This window comes from Phaenicophaeus curvirostris, chromosome 8 (assembly GCF_032191515.1).
Source record: "Phaenicophaeus curvirostris isolate KB17595 chromosome 8, BPBGC_Pcur_1.0, whole genome shotgun sequence".
Taxonomy (NCBI): domain Eukaryota; kingdom Metazoa; phylum Chordata; class Aves; order Cuculiformes; family Cuculidae; genus Phaenicophaeus; species Phaenicophaeus curvirostris.
The window spans coordinates 16,214,227-16,233,149 of record NC_091399.1 but is presented as its reverse complement, the minus strand read 5'-3'; the positions used below and the strand labels follow the sequence as shown (position 1 = coordinate 16,233,149).

The following is an 18,923-nucleotide window of genomic DNA, read 5'->3' as shown; positions in this document are numbered from 1 at the left end:
AATGCCCAGAGCCCAGAGGTTTCCCATTTTGGTTTCACTGTGCCAGCCTTGCCCAGGGCTCTGTCTCCACAATCGTATTTCTTTCCCGAGCGCTGGATCGCTGACCGCAGCGTTTGTAGGGAGGCATCGTGGCCTGGCTGCTGAAGCTCCTTTCCAATTTAGCTCCCTGCTCGTTTGCTCTGTGATCCTTCATGATGCTCTTCAACTCCAGCCTCGACTTCCACTAGTTTTGGGATTTGACAGCATAAGCCTCCCCGGGGGGAGACAGAGGAGGCAGGGAGCACAGTGCGCTCGGGTCTGTCCCCACAGAGCATGGGGGCTCAGTCACTGGGGAGTTGTCCTCTTCTCTCTTCTGGGGGAGACCTGAAGCAGCCGGTCGCCAGCACAGACCATCCCGGGGGCAGGGAGCCCTCAGCATCCAGAGCACTCACAGAATGAAGGGGAAATTGGTTCAGGCCTCAGGGTGAGGTGAAAAGTGAGGAGTACTCTGGTGACCAGTGACTAGGGATCCCTGGAGCTCTGCTGGGAGAGCAGACGGAATTCCCAGAGCCTGTTGATGCAAACAGAAATCCCTGAAGGCATTTATCAACTTGAACCTTCCTGTAACCTTCCCCGTGACCATCTGACCATGGTTTCTGTTTCTCCTTCTAGGGAACAGCCCAGGGTCTGTAAAATGCATTTCTACTTCCATGATGTTGTACTCGATGCCATCCCTGCATCGGTGGGGCTTCTTGGCTGCTGCTGGAGCTATTCCCGGAGAAAGAAGCAGGCAAACAGTCATGCAAAAAGAGCAATAGCCCCTAAAGGAGAGAATCAAGAGGAAGTGATTAAGAGGAATTCATCCCCTGAACCAGCAGCAGGCGTTGCACAGCGCCTGCCACTCTCCTCAGAAGAGAGAAGGCAAGAGAAGGAAACCTCGACCTCCCTGCTGTCAGCAGAATCAATGGTGCTCGGTTCCCTCAGAGAGAAGAGGAGAGACGAACTTGAAATACGGGAGAAGGAGCTAGAGGTGAAGGAGGCCCACCTTGCCCAGGAAAACGAGGAGCTCCAGAGAATGTGGCAAGATATCAAAAAGCATCAAGAGGAGATGCAGCTGCAGAGGGTCTCCTTCCAGATTGATCTGGAGAGCCTTCATACATCCCAGGAGGCAGTGGAGATGGAGAAGGCTCAACTGAAGCGGGCCCCTTTGGTCAGCACTTCTGCTCCTCCAAAATCCTGCACTGAGAATTCCTGACAACGACCCCAAGACCAACTCAGGCCACATGCTCCCACCCCCATCCTCGCTCCCTGCCTGGGAAAGGTTTCTTCTAGCTGAATGCGACCCTCTCCCCACCAAATGTCTGGAGGGTTCCCTCATGGGGGAGGAACTCACGTACCTTGCCCAGAGACGGTCCTGCTGCTGCTATTGCTTGCAGCTTCTCGATGGAGATAGAGATGGGAGAATCTCCTTCCACTGGCTGGAATCCATAGAGGCTCAGTTGGAGGATGAAGCCTCCCATGGACTTGGTGTCAAAGATCTTCCTTCCCAGGAATTCCTTGACAAAGAGCTTTTCTGCGATGACGATGCTCTTTCCGTCGTCGGCCCACCAGATTGACTGGAAGCGACGGCTGCTGACGATCTTCCAGAGGTTCTTGAGGAACCTGCGGGCTGAAGAGGGGCTGGGTTTGGCACAGCTGTCCTCCCACCAATGATACCGGAGGCTGGGCACCCCGCACTCCTCAGGCTTACCTTGGAAGTTCTCTCCGGCGAGAGGTGCACTGGCAGCATCACCGGGTGCTGCTGTATCACCAGCTGCGTGGTTGGAAGAAGATGGAGGCACCAAACCGGGCTCCTCCGTGTCGGAGGATGAGTCTTCTGAAGGTGACTCCATGTCGTGCCTCGTGGCTGAGCTGGGTTGCAGCTTGGAGCCTCGTCCCTTTGGCTGAGCAGCGAGACGGAGTCCTGCCTGTCAGCGGCTGAAGGGCTGTGGCGTCTGATGCCTGGGCAGCAGCTCGACAAGTGCCCTGGGTCACTGGGACGCCTGCGTCCCATCACTGTGACCTCACCGTGTGGCACACGTCTCCTGGCGACCGGAGCTGGAAGGCAGCGCAACTTCTAAAAAGTCCTGTTGTCTTCCGTAAATGCAGCTTGGGACGGAAATAAACTGGGGCCCCAACTCAGAATACGCATTTTGGGTTCTCTCGCATGGCCATGGAACAGCACCAGCCCGTTCCTCAGGCAATCCTCGAATCGCAGAGTCATTTAAGTGTGAAAACACCTTTAAGATCAAGTCCTGTCGCATCCCGAACTCTGGCAAGCCAACCACTAAACCACGGAGCAAACACGACATCCGCATGGCTTTTCAATCCCTCCCTTAGTAAATCCCCCACTGCCCTGGGCAGCCTCTTCCAGAGCAGGACAGCCCTTGCCGGGAAGGAATCTCTCCCCATACCCAATCTAAACCTCTCCCGCTGCGGGAAGAGCCCGTTCCCTCTTACCATCCCATGGCTTGTTCCTTGGGAGAAGAGCCCAGCACCCACCTCCCCAGAACCTCCTTCAGGGGAGCTGCAGAGAGCGATGAGGTCTCCTCTCAGCCTTCTCTTCTCCAGGCTCTGGAAAAAAATGCCCTTTAGGGATGTGCAAGAGGGACCCTGTTGGTCATCAGTGGGAATGAGGAGCGGTGGATGCATCCAGGGCTGGGGTCAGTGCCAAAGGCTTGGGGGTGTCTCCAGGATGGGGCTGTCCCCAGGGAGGGGTGCCAAGGCTGCAGTGCTGGACGTCAAAGAGCCCAGAGCTGCAGTTCTTCCCTTGGGCACCTTCCCCCCGTGCAGAAACGCCCGTGCCCTCTGCTGTGGAACAACCCCCGCTCTGGGATCTCACCCATGACTGGCAGGAAAGGAAAGAGCAGCACATGCTGGATTCTGCACCTGGGAGGGGTCGTGCCGGGACCAAGGATAAAGTGGGAGAGGAGTGGCTGGAGAGGCGCCAGCAGTGGCCCAGGTGGCCAAGAAGGCCAGTGGCACCTTGGTTTGTGTCAGAAACGGCGTGGCCAGCAGGTCCAGGGAGGTTCTTCTCCCTCTGTAGTCGGCACTGGTGAGACCGCTCCTCGAATCCTGTGTTCAGCTCTGGCCCCTCACCACAAGAAGGATGTTGAGGCTCTGGAGCGAGTCCAGAGAAGAGCAACGAAGCTGGGGAAGGGGCTGAGAGAGCTGGGGGTGTTTAGCCTGGAGAAGAGGAGGTGACTGCAGCCCTCTGCTCCACTCTGGTGAGACCCCACCTGGAGCCCTGTGTTCAGCTCTGGAATCCCCAACATGCCAGTGACACAGACCTGTTAGAGCGACTCGGTCTGCTCTCCCAGACTGAGAGGGAGGCAATATTTGAGGGCACCTCATTTACCAGGAGGCAGTGGAGATGGAGAAGGCTCAGTTGAAGCTGGACATGGACCAGCTGCAACAGGATCAAGAGGAGCTGCAGCTGCAGAAGGTCTCCTTCCAGGTTGATCTGGAGAGCCTTCGTACATCCCAGGAGGCAGTGGAGATGGAGAAGGCTCAGTTGAAGCTGGACATGGTCCAGCTGCAACAGGATCAAGAGGAGCTGCAGCTGCAGAAGGTCTCCTTCCACCGCAATCTGGAGAGCCTTCATACGGCCCGGGAGGACCTGAAGAGGGACAAGGAGCAATTCAGACTTGACATGGAGCACTTCCTTGAAGCGCTTCAGGCGCTTGACCATAGGCAGGTAAATGCTGCTCAGGGCTGGGCTGCTGGGGACACCTGCCCTGCAGGGAACTCCTGGGTGCTCCTGCTCCATCTGCACGCCAGCAGCGATCGACTGGCACCCGCCCGGCCCCAGACAGTTGGGGGCTGCTGTTCCCGGCTCTTCCCTCACAGACTCTGCTCGCTGTGTTTCTCAGCAAGCTGAGGGTTTGGGGTTTATGCCTGTGCACACTCTGGCTGAGGAGAGCAAGCGTTCGCTGCCAAAACGTGGGATCAATGGGATCCTCAAGCCTGTTGTTGAATTGGTTTTTTGCTTTGTACCTTACTCCTTCGTAATGGAATTGGCTTAGAGCTGTAGCAAACTTAGTGAAGAGCTGTAGGATCGTAGCCTGGATCTGCTTTGGGCGCGTGGCTGGACTCCTTGTGGGGCTCAGCAGGGAGCTCTGGGAAGCAAAGCCTCAGAGCAGGGCTGCCTCCCTCCCAGCCGCTTCCTGAGGAGGCCAGAAGTTTCCCGAGCGCCCGGTGAAGCTGTTGCAGCATCGAGCCGCCGCAGCCATGGGAGGGGCAGGGATCCTGTGGGTCTTTTCTAACCTTGTGATTTCTGTGATTCACACCGGACGTGGCGGAGGAGCTTCAGGCTCGAGTGGTTGGAGATGAAGAGGACTCCCTTGCCAGCACCGACTACCAAATGTGTGAGGCACTGCGGGTGCTGCTCACCAAGATCAGGAATGCCTACTCCTGCCTGGCCCAGGAAAACGCTCACCTCCGTAGGCAGGTGGGTTTGACAGAAGAGCTTCAAGGGGAAAATGCTGCCCTGAAAAGGAAACTCGCACAAGTGGCAGAGGTGCTGGAAGAGGTCGAGAACAACCTGAAAGACACAAGACAAGCGGTAGAAAGGAGAGGAGAGCTGGAGAAGGAGCATGAGGAGATCAAATCCATGCTCCTGAGGCGAATGTTTGAGGAGGGCTCAGACAGAAGAACGTAGGGAGCAGAAAGGACCCCTGCAAATGGTGCAAGAGAAGCTGACTGAACTGAAGGGTCGCTTTCTGAAGCATGAAGAACAATGCCAGGAGTTCTTTCAGGAACTGGGAGAGCTGGAATAATAAGGACCCAACCCTACCGTTTCCAGGCCACCCCAGCTGGGCACGTGCAGCTGAGTTTGGGCATGTGAAGCAAGAATTCCTTCTCCACCCATCAGCAATAAATACAGTTACCACATTCACTGGAGGTTCAGTGCCCCTAGGTGGAAGCTCACTAGAAATGGTGGAAACAACAGAAAAGTTTTGGCAGGTGGGCAGCCTCGAAGAAAAGTGCTCCAGCCCTCAGATCATCTCCGTGGCCTCAACTGAAGCAGGACATGGACCAGCTGCAACAGGATCAAGAGGAGCTGCAGCTGCAGAAGGTCTCCTTCCAGGTTGATCTGGAGAGCCTTCGTACATCCCAGGAGGCAGTGGAGATGGAGAAGGCCCAATTGAAGCTGGACATGGACCAGCTGCAACGGGATCAAGAGGAGATGCAGCTGCAGAAGGTCTCCTTCCACCGCAATCTGGAGAGCCTTCGTACATCCCAGGAGGCCATGGAGATGGAGAAGGCTCAGCTGAAGCAGGACATGGACCAGCTCAAATGGGATCAAGAGGAGATGCAGCTGCAGAAGGTCTCCTTCCAGGTTGATCTGGAGAGCCTTCGTACATCCCACGAGGCAGTGGAAATGACTCTGGGCTCGGTGGTTCGGCAGACGCTTCCCTGCGATCGCTCCCGAGTCGCTGACGTCCCAGCCGTCACCCCAGGGCTGTCTCTGTGAGCAGCACGCAGGGCGCAGGGCGCTGCAACCTCCTCGGCGCGCAGGAAGGCAGGGGACCCAGGCTTGGAGACCGTCCTGCTGGGACACCGCGGGACTTGTCCTCCGCATCCACGCTGGGCTTGCTCCCATCAGCCACGGCCTTCTCTTCCAGCAGACTCCATAAAAAAGACAAAGGAAAGCACTTGGTTAATTTTAAAACATTAATTAACATTTATTAACATTTAAGCTATGTACAGGGTAAACCATTGAAACTATGCACAGGAGAAACCAGGTTTCTCCGCTCCCCTCCCACCCCCATGCCCTCATCGTATGGCCTGGCGAATGAAGCTGCTCTGGACTATGTCTGCCTTCTCTCTCTCCTTCTTCCTGATGGGATCCACCGCAAAGCAGCGCCAGAGTCGCAGCGTTTATCCGCAGCAGCCGAGGCCACTGTTTCGCCATCGGGGCTCAGAGCCATGCTCAAGACTCTCGCCGTGTGACCTGAAGAGGAGGTGTGCGCTCAGGGACGGGCCGCTCGGTGCACGCCCCGCTCCCTCTGCTTCTGCCACCATGCTCACATTTACTGCGTGGGCCCCGGGAACCCCAGCAGCTCGCAGAGCTGGCCCCGCACCGGGCTGCAGCAGCAGGAATTCACAGCCCAGGCGGGCATTTGCACCAACAGCATTCCTTCAGCAGCCCCCAGGAGGGCCTCCCTCGAGCAGCACACGCCTCTGCTCAGCAGCCTGCACCAGCCGAGCTCCAGCTCGGGCCACCGCTCCGCTCCACCCAAGGATCACATCTCCTTCAGCCGCCAGCAGCCCTCCCTGCCCCAGGCAAAGGGCCCTGCCTACCTTGCAGCTCAGTGACCTTGGACATGGCTGGATACTTCCAGATCACCAGCTGATTCTTTGCGGAGCCGTGGCCCGAAATGAGCTCCTTGTAGGTGGTCGACCACACGATGGAACAGACCTGGCAGGAGGCGGCAATGCAGGGAAGACGAGCTGCTCGTGCCGATGCTCAGCACCCCGAGAGGAGCACGGCCCCCTCCTCGGCCCTGCCTCGGGGCCTCAGGAGCCAGCAGCTCCGCTCAGGCGTCCCACCAGAAGCTGTTTACATCCAAGCCGACGCTCACGTCTCACCTGGGAGCGGGCATCGATATTGCCCAGGCAGGTGCCAGAAGACACGTTCCAGAGGCGGATGCGTTTGTCGCCGCCTCCGCCTCCAGTGGCCAGAACGCTGGGCTGCCACGGACACCACGCCACAGCCTGCCAGAAGAGGGGTCAGCCTGAGGCGTGCAACGAGCACCCTGCGCGCAGGCAGTGCCGCACGGCTGCCTCGCACACAAACGCGTGCCCACAGCTGCCCCGCGCTCACCTTGACAGCACCCTGGTGCTGACGGAAGCTCTGCGCTGGAGCAAATCCTCCACGGCCCCCCTGGCTGCTCGGCCAGATGTTCACCACGTGGTCGTCACCACCACTGGCGAGGAAGCGGCCGTTTGGAGACCACTTGAGGCCACACACCTCCCGCGTGTGACCAGCAAGCGTGGCCACCTGGTGCTGAGCGACTCTGACGTCGTGGTGCTGGATGCAGCCGCTGCGAGCCCCGCTGCAGAGAGAAGGCTCACAGGGTCAGGCTGCACACAGTGCTGGGAAAAGCCATCCTGGCGCTGGGGCAGGACGGCTGCACCTGCCGCAGGGTTTCACACCGGTGCTGCCGGCAGATCCGGGCTCTTGGCGTGAGCCGAGCACATCCACAAGGATCTGCACCAGCTCCGCTCCGCCCTTCCAACCCCACCCACTGCTTCACCTGGACAGGATGTAGCTGTTCCAGCTGAGACACCCGACACGGGACACGTGGCTGCTCAGCGTGCGGACACGTTTCCGACGCTCCACGTCCCACAGCTAGGGAAGCAGAACAACAAGTTCTCCAGAGTTCCAGGAAACGCCAGCCCCGTTGCTTTGCCCTACAAACCGCAGCGCGCAGGCTCTGCCATTCAGCCTGCTCACTCTGGGAGCAGGGAACAATTTGTATCTCCTGCCCGCAGAACGGAAGGAGAACGCCAGGGGTCAGGAACCCCAAACCCAAGCTCTGCCTCACTGCCGCAGCTGCTCACTGCCTGAGGACATCTCCAGCCCACACCAGGCAAGTCGGAGCGCGTTGCATCCTTCTAGCGCCAGCCAAGCCTTCGTCCCAAGGCCCCACAGCTCCAGCAACCCCTAAACAGCTCCAGCTCGACTCCTGCACTCACCTGGACCTCACCGTTGCTCAAGCCAACAGCCAGGCAGCTGCCTCCGTTACCCCACGACACAGACGAAACGTAATCAGCTACGTGCTCTGTCTCCATGAGGTTGATGATCTCCCCAGAGACGTGGTGCCACAGGTAGACAGTGGTGTCCAGAGCCAGCGCCAGGAGGTTTTGAGAGCTCCAGTCCAGGAGATTCAGATCTACCGTTTGGAAGAGCAATGCAATGCAGGCCACCCTGCGCTGCCCTGGAGAGCCCTGCCCTTCACCGGTGCTCATCATAGAATCATAGAATAACCAGGTTGGAAGAGGCCCACCGGATCACCGAGTCCAACCCTATTCCACCTCCACCAGGTATGCGTGTCCCCCAGCCCCAGTCCAAGCCACCTGCCCAGCACTCGGGACCACTGCTCCTACAAGGCTTCACCCCAGAAGTGGTCCATGCCAGCCCGAGGGCAGAAGAGACCGAAACAGCCCAGGCAGAGCTCCAGTCCCTCAGACCACGCTGGCCTAGGAACCGCACTGCGCTACACAACGATCTCAATGCCCAGCACGCGACATCGCAGCCCACTTACAATAGTCATCACGGATGTCTGGGGCATCCAGGACCCGCTCTGGCGCGCAGGGAATGTATCTGCCCTTCCTCCTGCCGCACCCAGGCATCACCTCATGACCGCAGAGCGCTGTGACGTTGTTCTGAAAGCCTGTGTGCAGAGAAACACTTCTGTTAACCGGAGGTCCCGTTTCCTCCCAGCTAAGCCCTGCTCACCCGAGGAGAAATCCCTCCCGGGGAAAATGCAGCCCTGAGAGCAGAGCCACGCTCAGAAGAGTGCAGGGCGCTAACGGCACTGCTGGGGTGAACTGCTGAACCAGCTCTGGTAAATCAGTTCTCTGGAGCTGTCACACAGCCCCTCAGCCGCTGGACACCTAAGGATTAGGGAGAGCCCGGTGTGCACAGCAGCTCCCAGAAGCCGGTCGATGCCTCCAAATGCGGAGCCTCTGTGCCGCTGTTCCCCTGCCCAGGGCTCTCCAGCCGAGTCGACTCACCCAGAGCCTGTCCCTCACCTGCCGCAGGGCTCGGAGCCTTTCCACTGAGGCTCAGGATCTTTGCCTCTTCCACATCGATGCCGTTCAGCCTCACTGCCCAGGCTTTCTGTGAAGCTGTTGCAGCATCGAGCCGCCGCAGCCATGGCGGGGGCAGGGATCCTGTGGGTCTTTTCTAACCTTGTGATTTCTGTGATTCACACCGGACGTGGCGGAGGAGCTTCAGGCTCGAGTGGTTGGAGATGAAGAGGACTCCCTTGCCAGCACCGACTACCAAATGTGTGAGGCACTGCGGGTGCTGCTCACCAAGATCAGGAATGCCTACTCCTGCCTGGCCCAGGAAAACGCTCACCTCCGTAGGCAGGTGGGTTTGACAGAAGAGCTTCAAGGGGAAAATGCTGCCCTGAAAAGGAAACTCGCACAAGTGGCAGAGGTGCTGGAAGAGGTCGAGAACAACCTGAAAGACACAAGACAAGCGGTAGAAAGGAGAGGAGAGCTGGAGAAGGAGCATGAGGAGATCAAATCCATGCTCCTGAGGCGAATGTTTGAGGAGGGCTCAGACAGAAGAACGTAGGGAGCAGAAAGGACCCCTGCAAATGGTGCAAGAGAAGCTGACTGAACTGAAGGGTCGCTTTCTGAAGCATGAAGAACAATGCCAGGAGTTCTTTCAGGAACTGGGAGAGCTGGAATAATAAGGACCCAACCCTACCGTTTCCAGGCCACCCCAGCTGGGCACGTGCAGCTGAGTTTGGGCATGTGAAGCAAGAATTCCTTCTCCACCCATCAGCAATAAATACAGTTACCACATTCACTGGAGGTTCAGTGCCCCTAGGTGGAAGCTCACTAGAAATGGTGGAAACAACAGAAAAGTTTTGGCAGGTGGGCAGCCTCGAAGAAAAGTGCTCCAGCCCTCAGATCATCTCCGTGGCCTCAACTGAAGCAGGACATGGACCAGCTGCAACAGGATCAAGAGGAGCTGCAGCTGCAGAAGGTCTCCTTCCAGGTTGATCTGGAGAGCCTTCGTACATCCCAGGAGGCAGTGGAGATGGAGAAGGCCCAATTGAAGCTGGACATGGACCAGCTGCAACGGGATCAAGAGGAGATGCAGCTGCAGAAGGTCTCCTTCCAGGTTGATCTGGAGAGCCTTCGTACATCCCAGGAGGCCATGGAGATGGAGAAGGCTCAGCTGAAGCAGGACATGGACCAGCTCAAATGGGATCAAGAGGAGATGCAGCTGCAGAAGGTCTCCTTCCAGGTTGATCTGGAGAGCCTTCGTACATCCCACGAGGCAGTGGAAATGACTCTGGGCTCGGTGGTTCGGCAGACGCTTCCCTGCGATCGCTCCCGAGTCGCTGACGTCCCAGCCGTCACCCCAGGGCTGTCTCTGTGAGCAGCACGCAGGGCGCAGGGCGCTGCAACCTCCTCGGCGCGCAGGAAGGCAGGGGACCCAGGCTTGGAGACCGTCCTGCTGGGACACCGCGGGACTCGTCCTCCGCATCCACGCTGGGCTTGCTCCCATCAGCCACGGCCTTCTCTTCCAGCAGACTCCATAAAAAAGACAAAGGAAAGCACTTGGTTAATTTTAAAACGTTAATTAACATTTATTAACATTTAAGCTATGTACAGGGTAAACCATTGAAACTATGCACAGGAGAAACCAGGTTTCCCCGCTCCCCCCCCACCCCCATGCCCTCATCGTATGGCCTGGCGAATGAAGCTGCTCTGGACTATGTCTGCCTTCTCTCTCTCCTTCTTCCTGATGGGATCCACCGCAAAGCAGCGCCAGAGTCGCAGCGTTTCATCCGCAGCAGCCGAGGCCACTGTTTCGCCATCGGGGCTCAGAGCCATGCTCAAGACTCTCGCCGTGTGACCTGAAGAGGAGGTGTGCGCTCAGGGACGGGCCGCTCGGCGCACGCCCCGCTCCCTCTGCTTCTGCCACCACGCTCACATTTACTGCGTGGGCCCCGGGAACCCCAGCAGCTCGCAGAGCTGGCCCCGCACCGGGCTGCAGCAGCAGGAATTCACAGCCCAGGCGGGCATTTGCACCAACAGCGTTCCTTCAGCAGCCCCCAGGAGGGCCTCCCTCGAGCAGCACACGCCTCTGCTCAGCAGCCCGCACCAGCCGAGCTCCAGCTCGGGCCACCGCTCCGCTCCACCCAAGGATCACATCTCCTTCAGCCGCCAGCAGCCCTCCCTGCCCCAGGCAAAGGGCCCTGCCTACCTTGCAGCTCAGTGACCTTGGACATGGCTGGATACTTCCAGATCACCAGCTGATTCTCTGCGGAGCCGTGGCGCGAAATGAGCTCCTTGTAGGTTTTCTGGCGCTCCTGTCAAGGCAGGTCGAACAGGACAGGTGACCCCAAAGCGACCAACAGAGGATTCTATCCCATCTACGTCACCCTCGCTTTGAAACCCAAAGACCACGAGGGTCGGCCCCCTCCTCTGTGACGGCCGCTGAGGACCTCGTCTCTCTGTTTGCCCCCGACCCTGGACCCGCGTGTTCCTGACTCCAGTTCCTGAGCTCAGCTCCCTCCTGGCTGTGGAGCCATTCCCTCGATTCTGCTCTGCAGGATCTGTGGTGACGTTGAGTCATCGAGGGCGCGATCTCAGATATTTGTGTGTATATATATATATATATATATTACCACTCCTAATAAGATCAATAACCGTTATTATTATTATTATTGTAATTTTAATTAAAGCTGCGGTTTTAGTTTCCAACTCACAAGTCTCATTCCTCTCATTTCCCTTTCCCCCTTTCTAGGGGTGTGGGGAGTGGAGGGATTTGGGAGCGCAACTGCACGGTTTTAGCTGCTGAAATCAGCCGGGCTGGGGCTAACCCGTGACACAGCTCCAAGGGTTTTTTCCTCAGACACCAGCAAGCTCTCCTGCTCACATCTGAGCACAGAAGAGCGGCCAGGTCAGCGTCTCACGGCCAGCGGACAAAGCCACAGCCACAAGGAACCAAATGTTTCCTACAGAGATTTCAGAACCCAGCAGACACGTTCCAGAGCGGCTCCCCACGCAGACATTGTGCTGGAACAGCTCCCGCCAGCAGTGTCCCTGGGCACAGGCTCACAGCCTAGGAGCTCTGTACCCTGGGCTGATGAGGCTTTAAAATGGAGCAAAGCTGTGTTTGGCTCCCACAAGGGCCAGAGGCTCTTCCCAGGGACACGACCCTACAGAACAGCTTCGCTCAGGGTCCCGCGTCCCCGTTCCATTCCCAGGCCCTACAGCTCCAACCTCATCCCCGGCTCCTCAAGGGCAGAGCTGGAGGCAGCGGCGCTCGGGGCTGTCAGCCTCACGCAACCACGCGACACAACTTACAGTTTGCTTCCCTGGGAAAGGCCGCGAGGGCGTTTGGGAGGGAGCAGCGCAGTCCCTGCAACTCAGCAACACGCTCACCTTCTTGGTGGGTGACACCAAGGCAGGGTCCTGCTCTTGGCTCAGGAGGAACTTGGCCACCTCCATCCTCAGAGCACGACGGCTGGGAATGTAGCGATCTGGCCGAGCGGTCGTTTGGCTCCTCTGCATTTTGGATCCTCGTTTACCTGCACTCGCACGCATCAATATTGTCTGACAGCTACGCAAGAGCCCAGAGGAGAGCCTTCCCGAGGCAGCCAAGCCGGCGCTTTGCCACATCCCCCCTCGTAGACAAGCGGGACTCCCAGCGCTCCCAGTGAATTCTTTTACTAGGGGGCAATACATCTCCTCCCAAAAAGGAGGATTTTTTTGTTTTTGCAAAAGGGACTTCAAGGTTGCATGAGAACGCTCAATGATTGCCTGACCCGTTGGAGAATGTGGGATACCCGTAGTATGACGGATTCCCCATTGAACACAAAAACGTTTAAATTTTTGAGAGACATAAGCTGGCCCATTATCTGTTTTTAGCATTTGAGGTACCCCTAATGCCATTATAGCAGCATACATGTGTTTAATTACGTGTTTTGCAGATTCCCCGGTCTGTGCCGTGGCCCATATGGCCATAGAAAAAGTATCTACTGAGACATGCACATATTTCAATCGCCCAGACTCTGGAATATGGGTCACTTCCATTTGCCATAATTGTAAGGCTTGAAGCCCTCTGGAGTTTATTCCAAATCCTAACCCCATACCTTGTTTTTGACAATCTGGACAAGAATTGATTATACCTTGTGCATCAGACAGAGGAATATTAAATTGTCGTTATTAGGTTGATGGCTTCGTATATGAGTAATAAAATACTTATGCTCTCGTTGTTCCAACAGGTACAGCAATTGTAACAGTAAAGCATACAAAACCGCATTTTTAACTTCTATCATAGCCCGTTCTATTCTACAAACAGTACCTACAACATATAATGAATCAGAAACTATATTAATAGGCTGTGATGTATATTGTTGAAATACCCAAACCACTGCTCGTAGCTCCATAGTTTGTAATGAATCACCCGGCTGTGTAAATATTAACTTCTGGTTCCATTGTCCTCGCTTTTGCCAGGTAATAGCAGCCCTACCAGATTTCTTTCCTGCATCTGTAAAAAATGTAATGCCTTTCACTGGCGTTTCAGATCGCATCGGTATCTGTTCAAAGGTTTGTTTTGCATCAAAGGAATCAATTTGCTAATCGGGTATGCGTTGTTGATTTCTCCCATAAAATCTGCTAATGCAATCCTAATAGGTTCTGAATGTTCCATAAGCCAATCCAAATATCCCTTATTAATTGGCAGGTAAATTCGTGAAGGTTCAGTCCCAGACAATTCCAAACATCTTTTCCTGCCTTTCATAATCAATTGACCAAACAGCTCAAGTCTAGTGGTTATAGTATTTTTCGGTTGATACGGTAAAAATATCCATTCTATGATTTGAAACTTTTGTTCTGTCTGTCCCAAAAGACATAATGGGTGTTTCCGTTCCTGGCCAGAATTAATCAAAATTAATTCTAAAGGTTTATCTGCTATATAACGGACAACATTAGCTGTTAAGATTTTTTCCACTATTTTATCCAATGCTCTTTTCTGATTACTATTTAAATGCCGTTTATCATTTGTTGAACAAGTGGTTCCCAATAAATCCATTAATGGTTGAAGATCATCATTTGTAATCCCTGTCAGTGATCGAACCCACTGGATATCTCCAATTAATTTTTGGACATCAGTTAATGTTTTTATGTTAGTATGTATAGTCACTTTCTGGGGTCTCACTGCATTATTGGTTATCTGCCACCCCAAGTAATTCCATGGAGATGATTTTTGTATTTTTTCCGGAGCTATTTTCAAACCCTTTTGCTCCAACATATATACCAAATCTGTTCATACTTGATCTATTTCCAATTGCTCCCCAGCTACTAGTATATCATCCATATAATGATACACTAATAAAAAGGGATATTTTTGCCTAAAAGGTTGCAAAGCCCAAGCAACAAAATTTTGACATATCGTTGGAGAATTTTTCATACCTTGGGGCAATACTACCCATTGAAAACGTTTTGCAGGCTCCTGCTTGTTAATAGCCGGAACCGAGAAGGCAAATTTTTCTGAATCTTCTGGATGTAATGGGATTGTGAAAAAACAATCTTTCAAGTCCACTATAAACAAATCCCAGTCTTTGGGTATCATTACTGGAGATGGCAAACCAGGTTGTAACGCTCCCATATCCTGCATAACAGCATTAACGGCTCTAAGATCATGTAACAGACGCCATCTTCCCGACTTTTTCGGAATAGTAAAAATTGGGGCATTCCATGGGCTAGTTGAAGGCACTATGTGTCCTGCCTTTAATTGCTCATCAACTAATTGTTTCACTATTTGCAGCCTATCATGAGATAGCGGCCACTGAGCTACCCACACAGGGGACTTAACAAGCCATGTGAGCTTTAATAGGGGCTTGTCCGGCTGCTCATCAGTGGTCGCTCCCCAAAATTTGATACCAATCGGGCTCCCATTTGAGATAACACATCTCGACCTAATAATGCTACCGGCAAGTTGATTACATATGATCGTGTTGAAACTGACGTCCCATCTTTAAAATAAAATGCAATTTTATCCCGAGCTATCATTGTAGTTTGCATTCCCCCCACACCCACTATATTAGTCGCAGCAGGAACCAAATGCCATTGTTGAGGCCACAAATGCAAGGGAATTAAAGTAACATCAGCTCCAGTATCCACTAAGAAAATCAGAGAGACCGAAGAACCATTAGGATGTTTTAACAACACTTTTTCTTCTGGTTTTCCTTTTGAAATATCTATTGCCAATAAAACTTGAGGAAGCCCTGTAGAACCAAATCCCTTATCCTCTCTCTGATTAGGCATAACATTCGGTACCTGAGCTTGAAACGGAACTAATTGAGCTATCTTTGTACCTTTCAAAATAGTTACCGGTGGGGTTAAGGTGTATACCATAATTTTTATGACTCCAGTATAATCTGAGTCAATCAATCCAGGAACGACAAAAGTTCCCCTCTGAGATACAGAAGATCGCCCAATTCATAAAGCACTCAGTCCATGCCCCAATGGTCCTTTTTCTGTTGAATCTCTCAATACCCCACCTGAAGTGGTCAGCACCGTATCTATTGCTGTTGCCAGGCCCACTCCTGCTCCTGCTCCATCTGCACGCCAGCAGCGATCGACTGGCACCCGCCCGGCCCCAGACAGTTGGGGGCTGCTGTTCCCGGCTCTTCCCTCACAGACTCTGCTCGCTGTGTTTCTCAGCAAGCTGAGGGTTTGGGGTTTATGCCTGTGCACACTCTGGCTGAGGAGAGCAAGCGTTCGCTGCCAAAACGTGGGATCAATGGGATCCTCAAGCCTGTTGTTGAATTGGTTTTTTGCTTTGTACCTTACTCCTTCGGAATGGAATTGGCTTAGAGCTGTAGCAAACTTAGTGAAGAGCTGTAGGATCGTAGCCTGGATCTGCTTTGGGCGCGTGGCTGGACTCCTTGTGGGGCTCAGCAGGGAGCTCTGGGAAGCAAAGCCTCAGAGCAGGGCTGCCTCCCTCCCAGCCGCTTCCTGAGGAGGCCAGAAGTTTCCCGAGCGCCCGGTGAAGCTGTTGCAGCATCGAGCCGCCGCAGCCATGGGAGGGGCAGGGATCCTGTGGGTCTTTTCTAACCTCGTGATTTCTGTGATTCACACACTCCTGCACTGCCGGTTGTAGCGGCGGCGCAGCGGTCCGAACACCCTGAGGTGTCCCTTGCATTTGTGTCGGCGCGCGGGGGGATCGTCCTGCGCTCATCAATCGCTTTCCTGAATTTCTACAAGCTGCAGTAGTGTGGAGAGAACTCAGACAATTACTGCACCGTTTTCTGTTGAATTTAAATTGTCGGCGCGGAGCACGGCATCGGCTGTAAAAATGGCCAGCTTTACCACAATTAAAACACGTTTTGTCCCGTTTATCATATTTCTCATTTTTTTCTTTTAGTGAAGTTCTAATAGCTGCAGCCATAACCGTAGCCTGATCTTGCACAGCCACTCTTTCCATAGCCTCTAAATATTGTGCAGTAGTTGCCTGTTTCGGCAGGGTAGCCAAAATTCGCTTAGTTTTTTCATTAGCATTATCAAAAGCCAACATGTCTAACATTTTTGGTTTCATTTCCCCTGACAATTCTGGATTTCTATCTATAGCAATATGCAATCGATCCACAAATTGCGCAAATGGTTCAGCCGGTCCTTGCCGAATTAACGTAAAGGGTGGACTCGGCTTCTCCTCTTTTACACTGTAAAGCGCTCTCTGGGCCAAAACTGCAACAAGCTCCAAAACTTCGTTACTCAAATTAGCTTGCCAATCAGTTCTACTACAAAGTCCTGCACCCATTAACATTTGAGTTTGAACACCATAAAGTGGATCCCCTTGCTGGCGTACTTTTGCTGCTTCCTGAGCACACAAATGTTCCCAAGCTTGATAAAAGGCAAGGCGCTGAGATGGGGATAATAGTAACAGAACTAGTTGCCGAATATCTGCAGGACAAAGGGTATGACCCGTAAATGTAAAATCTAATAAACCCTGTGTAAATGGTGATTGCAAACCATATTGCGTACAAGCAGCCTTGACTTCTTTTAGTTATTTCCAATCGAATGGTTCCCATTCACTCGCCCCTGTCTGTGTATTTAACAATACAGGATACGCTTCCACAGTTACCCCTTCTAGAACCGTGTCCCTAATTACCCCCTGCCAACGCGCTCCCGGCCCCCGCCACCTGGTCCCCCCAGTCCCGGTATCAAACTCCATCGGTGGCAGAGCCGGGGCAGTCGGGTCAGGCCGTGGCTGCATTCCTGGGCGATCGGGAGGTGGTTCAGGTGGAGGGCTCTCCTTTTCCTGGCGAAGTCGAATTTCTTCCAGCTTTGCCAGCAGTTTACCAAATTCTTGTCTGAAATTGGAGCACTCAGGAGAGGGCGACACAGGATGTTCAGAGTCCTCACTAAACGAATCCTCTAAGGAATTAATTGAAGGACTTTCTGGAGGAGGAGGCCAAGGAGGACCTTTACGTCCCTCACCTTCGGTAGCGTGAACCTCCTCATGTTCTTCCACTGGGGGAAATGGAGGAGAAGGCCAGTCTTTGGAAGGTGGTGGTGGTGGTGGTGCCTACGTGGGTAAATTACTTTCACGGAACGATAATGCAGATGCAAATGAACCACCACTGTTCTCTTGATTCCTATGCATAGCAGCATAAGCCGATGCCGCAACTTCTCGCTCGACTTTCATATCACACAACGTCTCTTTAACTAACCGCCAAAGAGTAAGACACCGCCAAAGGCTCTTATTTCCTTTCGAGCATTCATCAAACAGTCTCTGTCCCATTCTCTCCCAATTTCTTCCTCGAACAGGGCAGTGGTCGTTGTAACAACACCGCTTTGATGAGCCCATGTTAACATAGACTGCAAGGCAGCTTTTCCGTGAGTAATTCCTCTCACGGAGAGCACATGTTGGAGGAGCTTCTGTGCAGATTCTGTCCGCGCCTGCCCCATCTCCTCCCCGGCCGCTCGCCTGGCCAGTGCCGAGTTTCCTCAATTCTTTAAGCTGTGCAGCCCTTGAAAATTTTTTCCCGAGTGCTGGGGACAGCACTCACCTACGGCCGGCTTTTCCATACCCTCTGCCGCGTCTTCAGTCGTTCAAGGCACCTTCGGCAGGCCGCCTGAGGGCCCCTGTTCGGGCGCCATTTGACGGAAGAAAATACGGGACGACACACACCGATCAATGTGATCCAAGTGAAGCGTTTTATTTAGGGTTCGTTCTGCTTTTATAAACTTGTTTAACTTTAGCCGCCTTCAACAGTTACCTTCCTAATTTGCATAACACAACAGAGTCGTTGTAACCTTTTATAACCTTGAGGACCCTGGCTATGGCTTCCCAGCTCCTCTCAGCCACAGTGCTTGGGCTGCTCATTGTATGTTGCTACCCAACACTGCACGTCTCCCACTTAGATCTTCTCGAGCTCTTCCCTTCTTGCCCCTTTGCCTTTGGAGCTCTCTGCAGAGCCAGCAGGTCTGGAGGGAGGTTCACATGCCAAGAACCTGCGTGATCACTCTAGCTCTACAGCACCAGGAGGCTGTGAGGCTGGCTGGGGTCTCCCGTGTCTCACCCCAAGGAAAACTGTGTCTGTGCCAGGTGGGTGCGATGGCACTCACCGTGCGGAGTTATTCTGTGGCCGTACAGGGTCAAAGAGCCCACAGCTTTCCAGCCCTTCCCCTTCCATAATCCATACCTCCCTCTTGCTGCTCACTGTCCAGCAATGCCATTGCCTCCGTTTCATTCTTTGAGGATTTACACTATTCTTTGCCTAAAACTAGTATATATACCCACTGCTTTTGTAAAGCGTGAGGCCTTTTCCTAGAAGGGCATCCAATTCAGCGCCGAATTGTAAACCAAAAATGTTATTGCCTTTGCCTCAAAGACTTGATCCTTTTCAAGGTTTTACCAGTGAATGAGTGTTGTCATTCTGCTAACAGGGGGACTCCCCATGCCTGGGATTAGGGATGCAGGGAGCTGTGTGAGGGGGACAGGGGGGACTCCCCATGCCTGAGATTAGGGATGCAGGGAGCTGTGTGAGGGGGACAGGGGGCACTCCCCATGCCTGGGATTAGGGATGCAGGGAGCTGTGCGAGGGGCAAGGGGGCACGTGGAGCCCAGCGGGGAAGCACAGCTGGTGCTTTTTGGCCCTCGGGCTCTGCCTTTCCCCCCTCAGAAGGGGGGC

General features: G+C 54.0%; 1 protein-coding gene across 1 annotated transcript; it reads right to left on the bottom strand.

Moving 5' to 3' along the window:
- Positions 1-5,796: 5,796 nt before the first annotated feature.
- On the bottom strand, positions 5,797-18,468 carry LOC138723302 (cell division cycle protein 20 homolog). Its single transcript, XM_069862249.1, is given in 13 exon segments — positions 5,797-5,903; positions 5,906-5,974; positions 6,325-6,442; positions 6,613-6,738; positions 6,848-7,079; positions 7,281-7,375; positions 7,723-7,919; positions 8,292-8,420; positions 8,782-8,877; positions 12,150-12,343; positions 16,929-17,099; positions 17,319-17,454; positions 18,435-18,468. Coding segments are annotated over 13 exon segments (1,704 nt in total).
- Between the last annotated feature and the right edge of the window lie 455 nt (positions 18,469-18,923).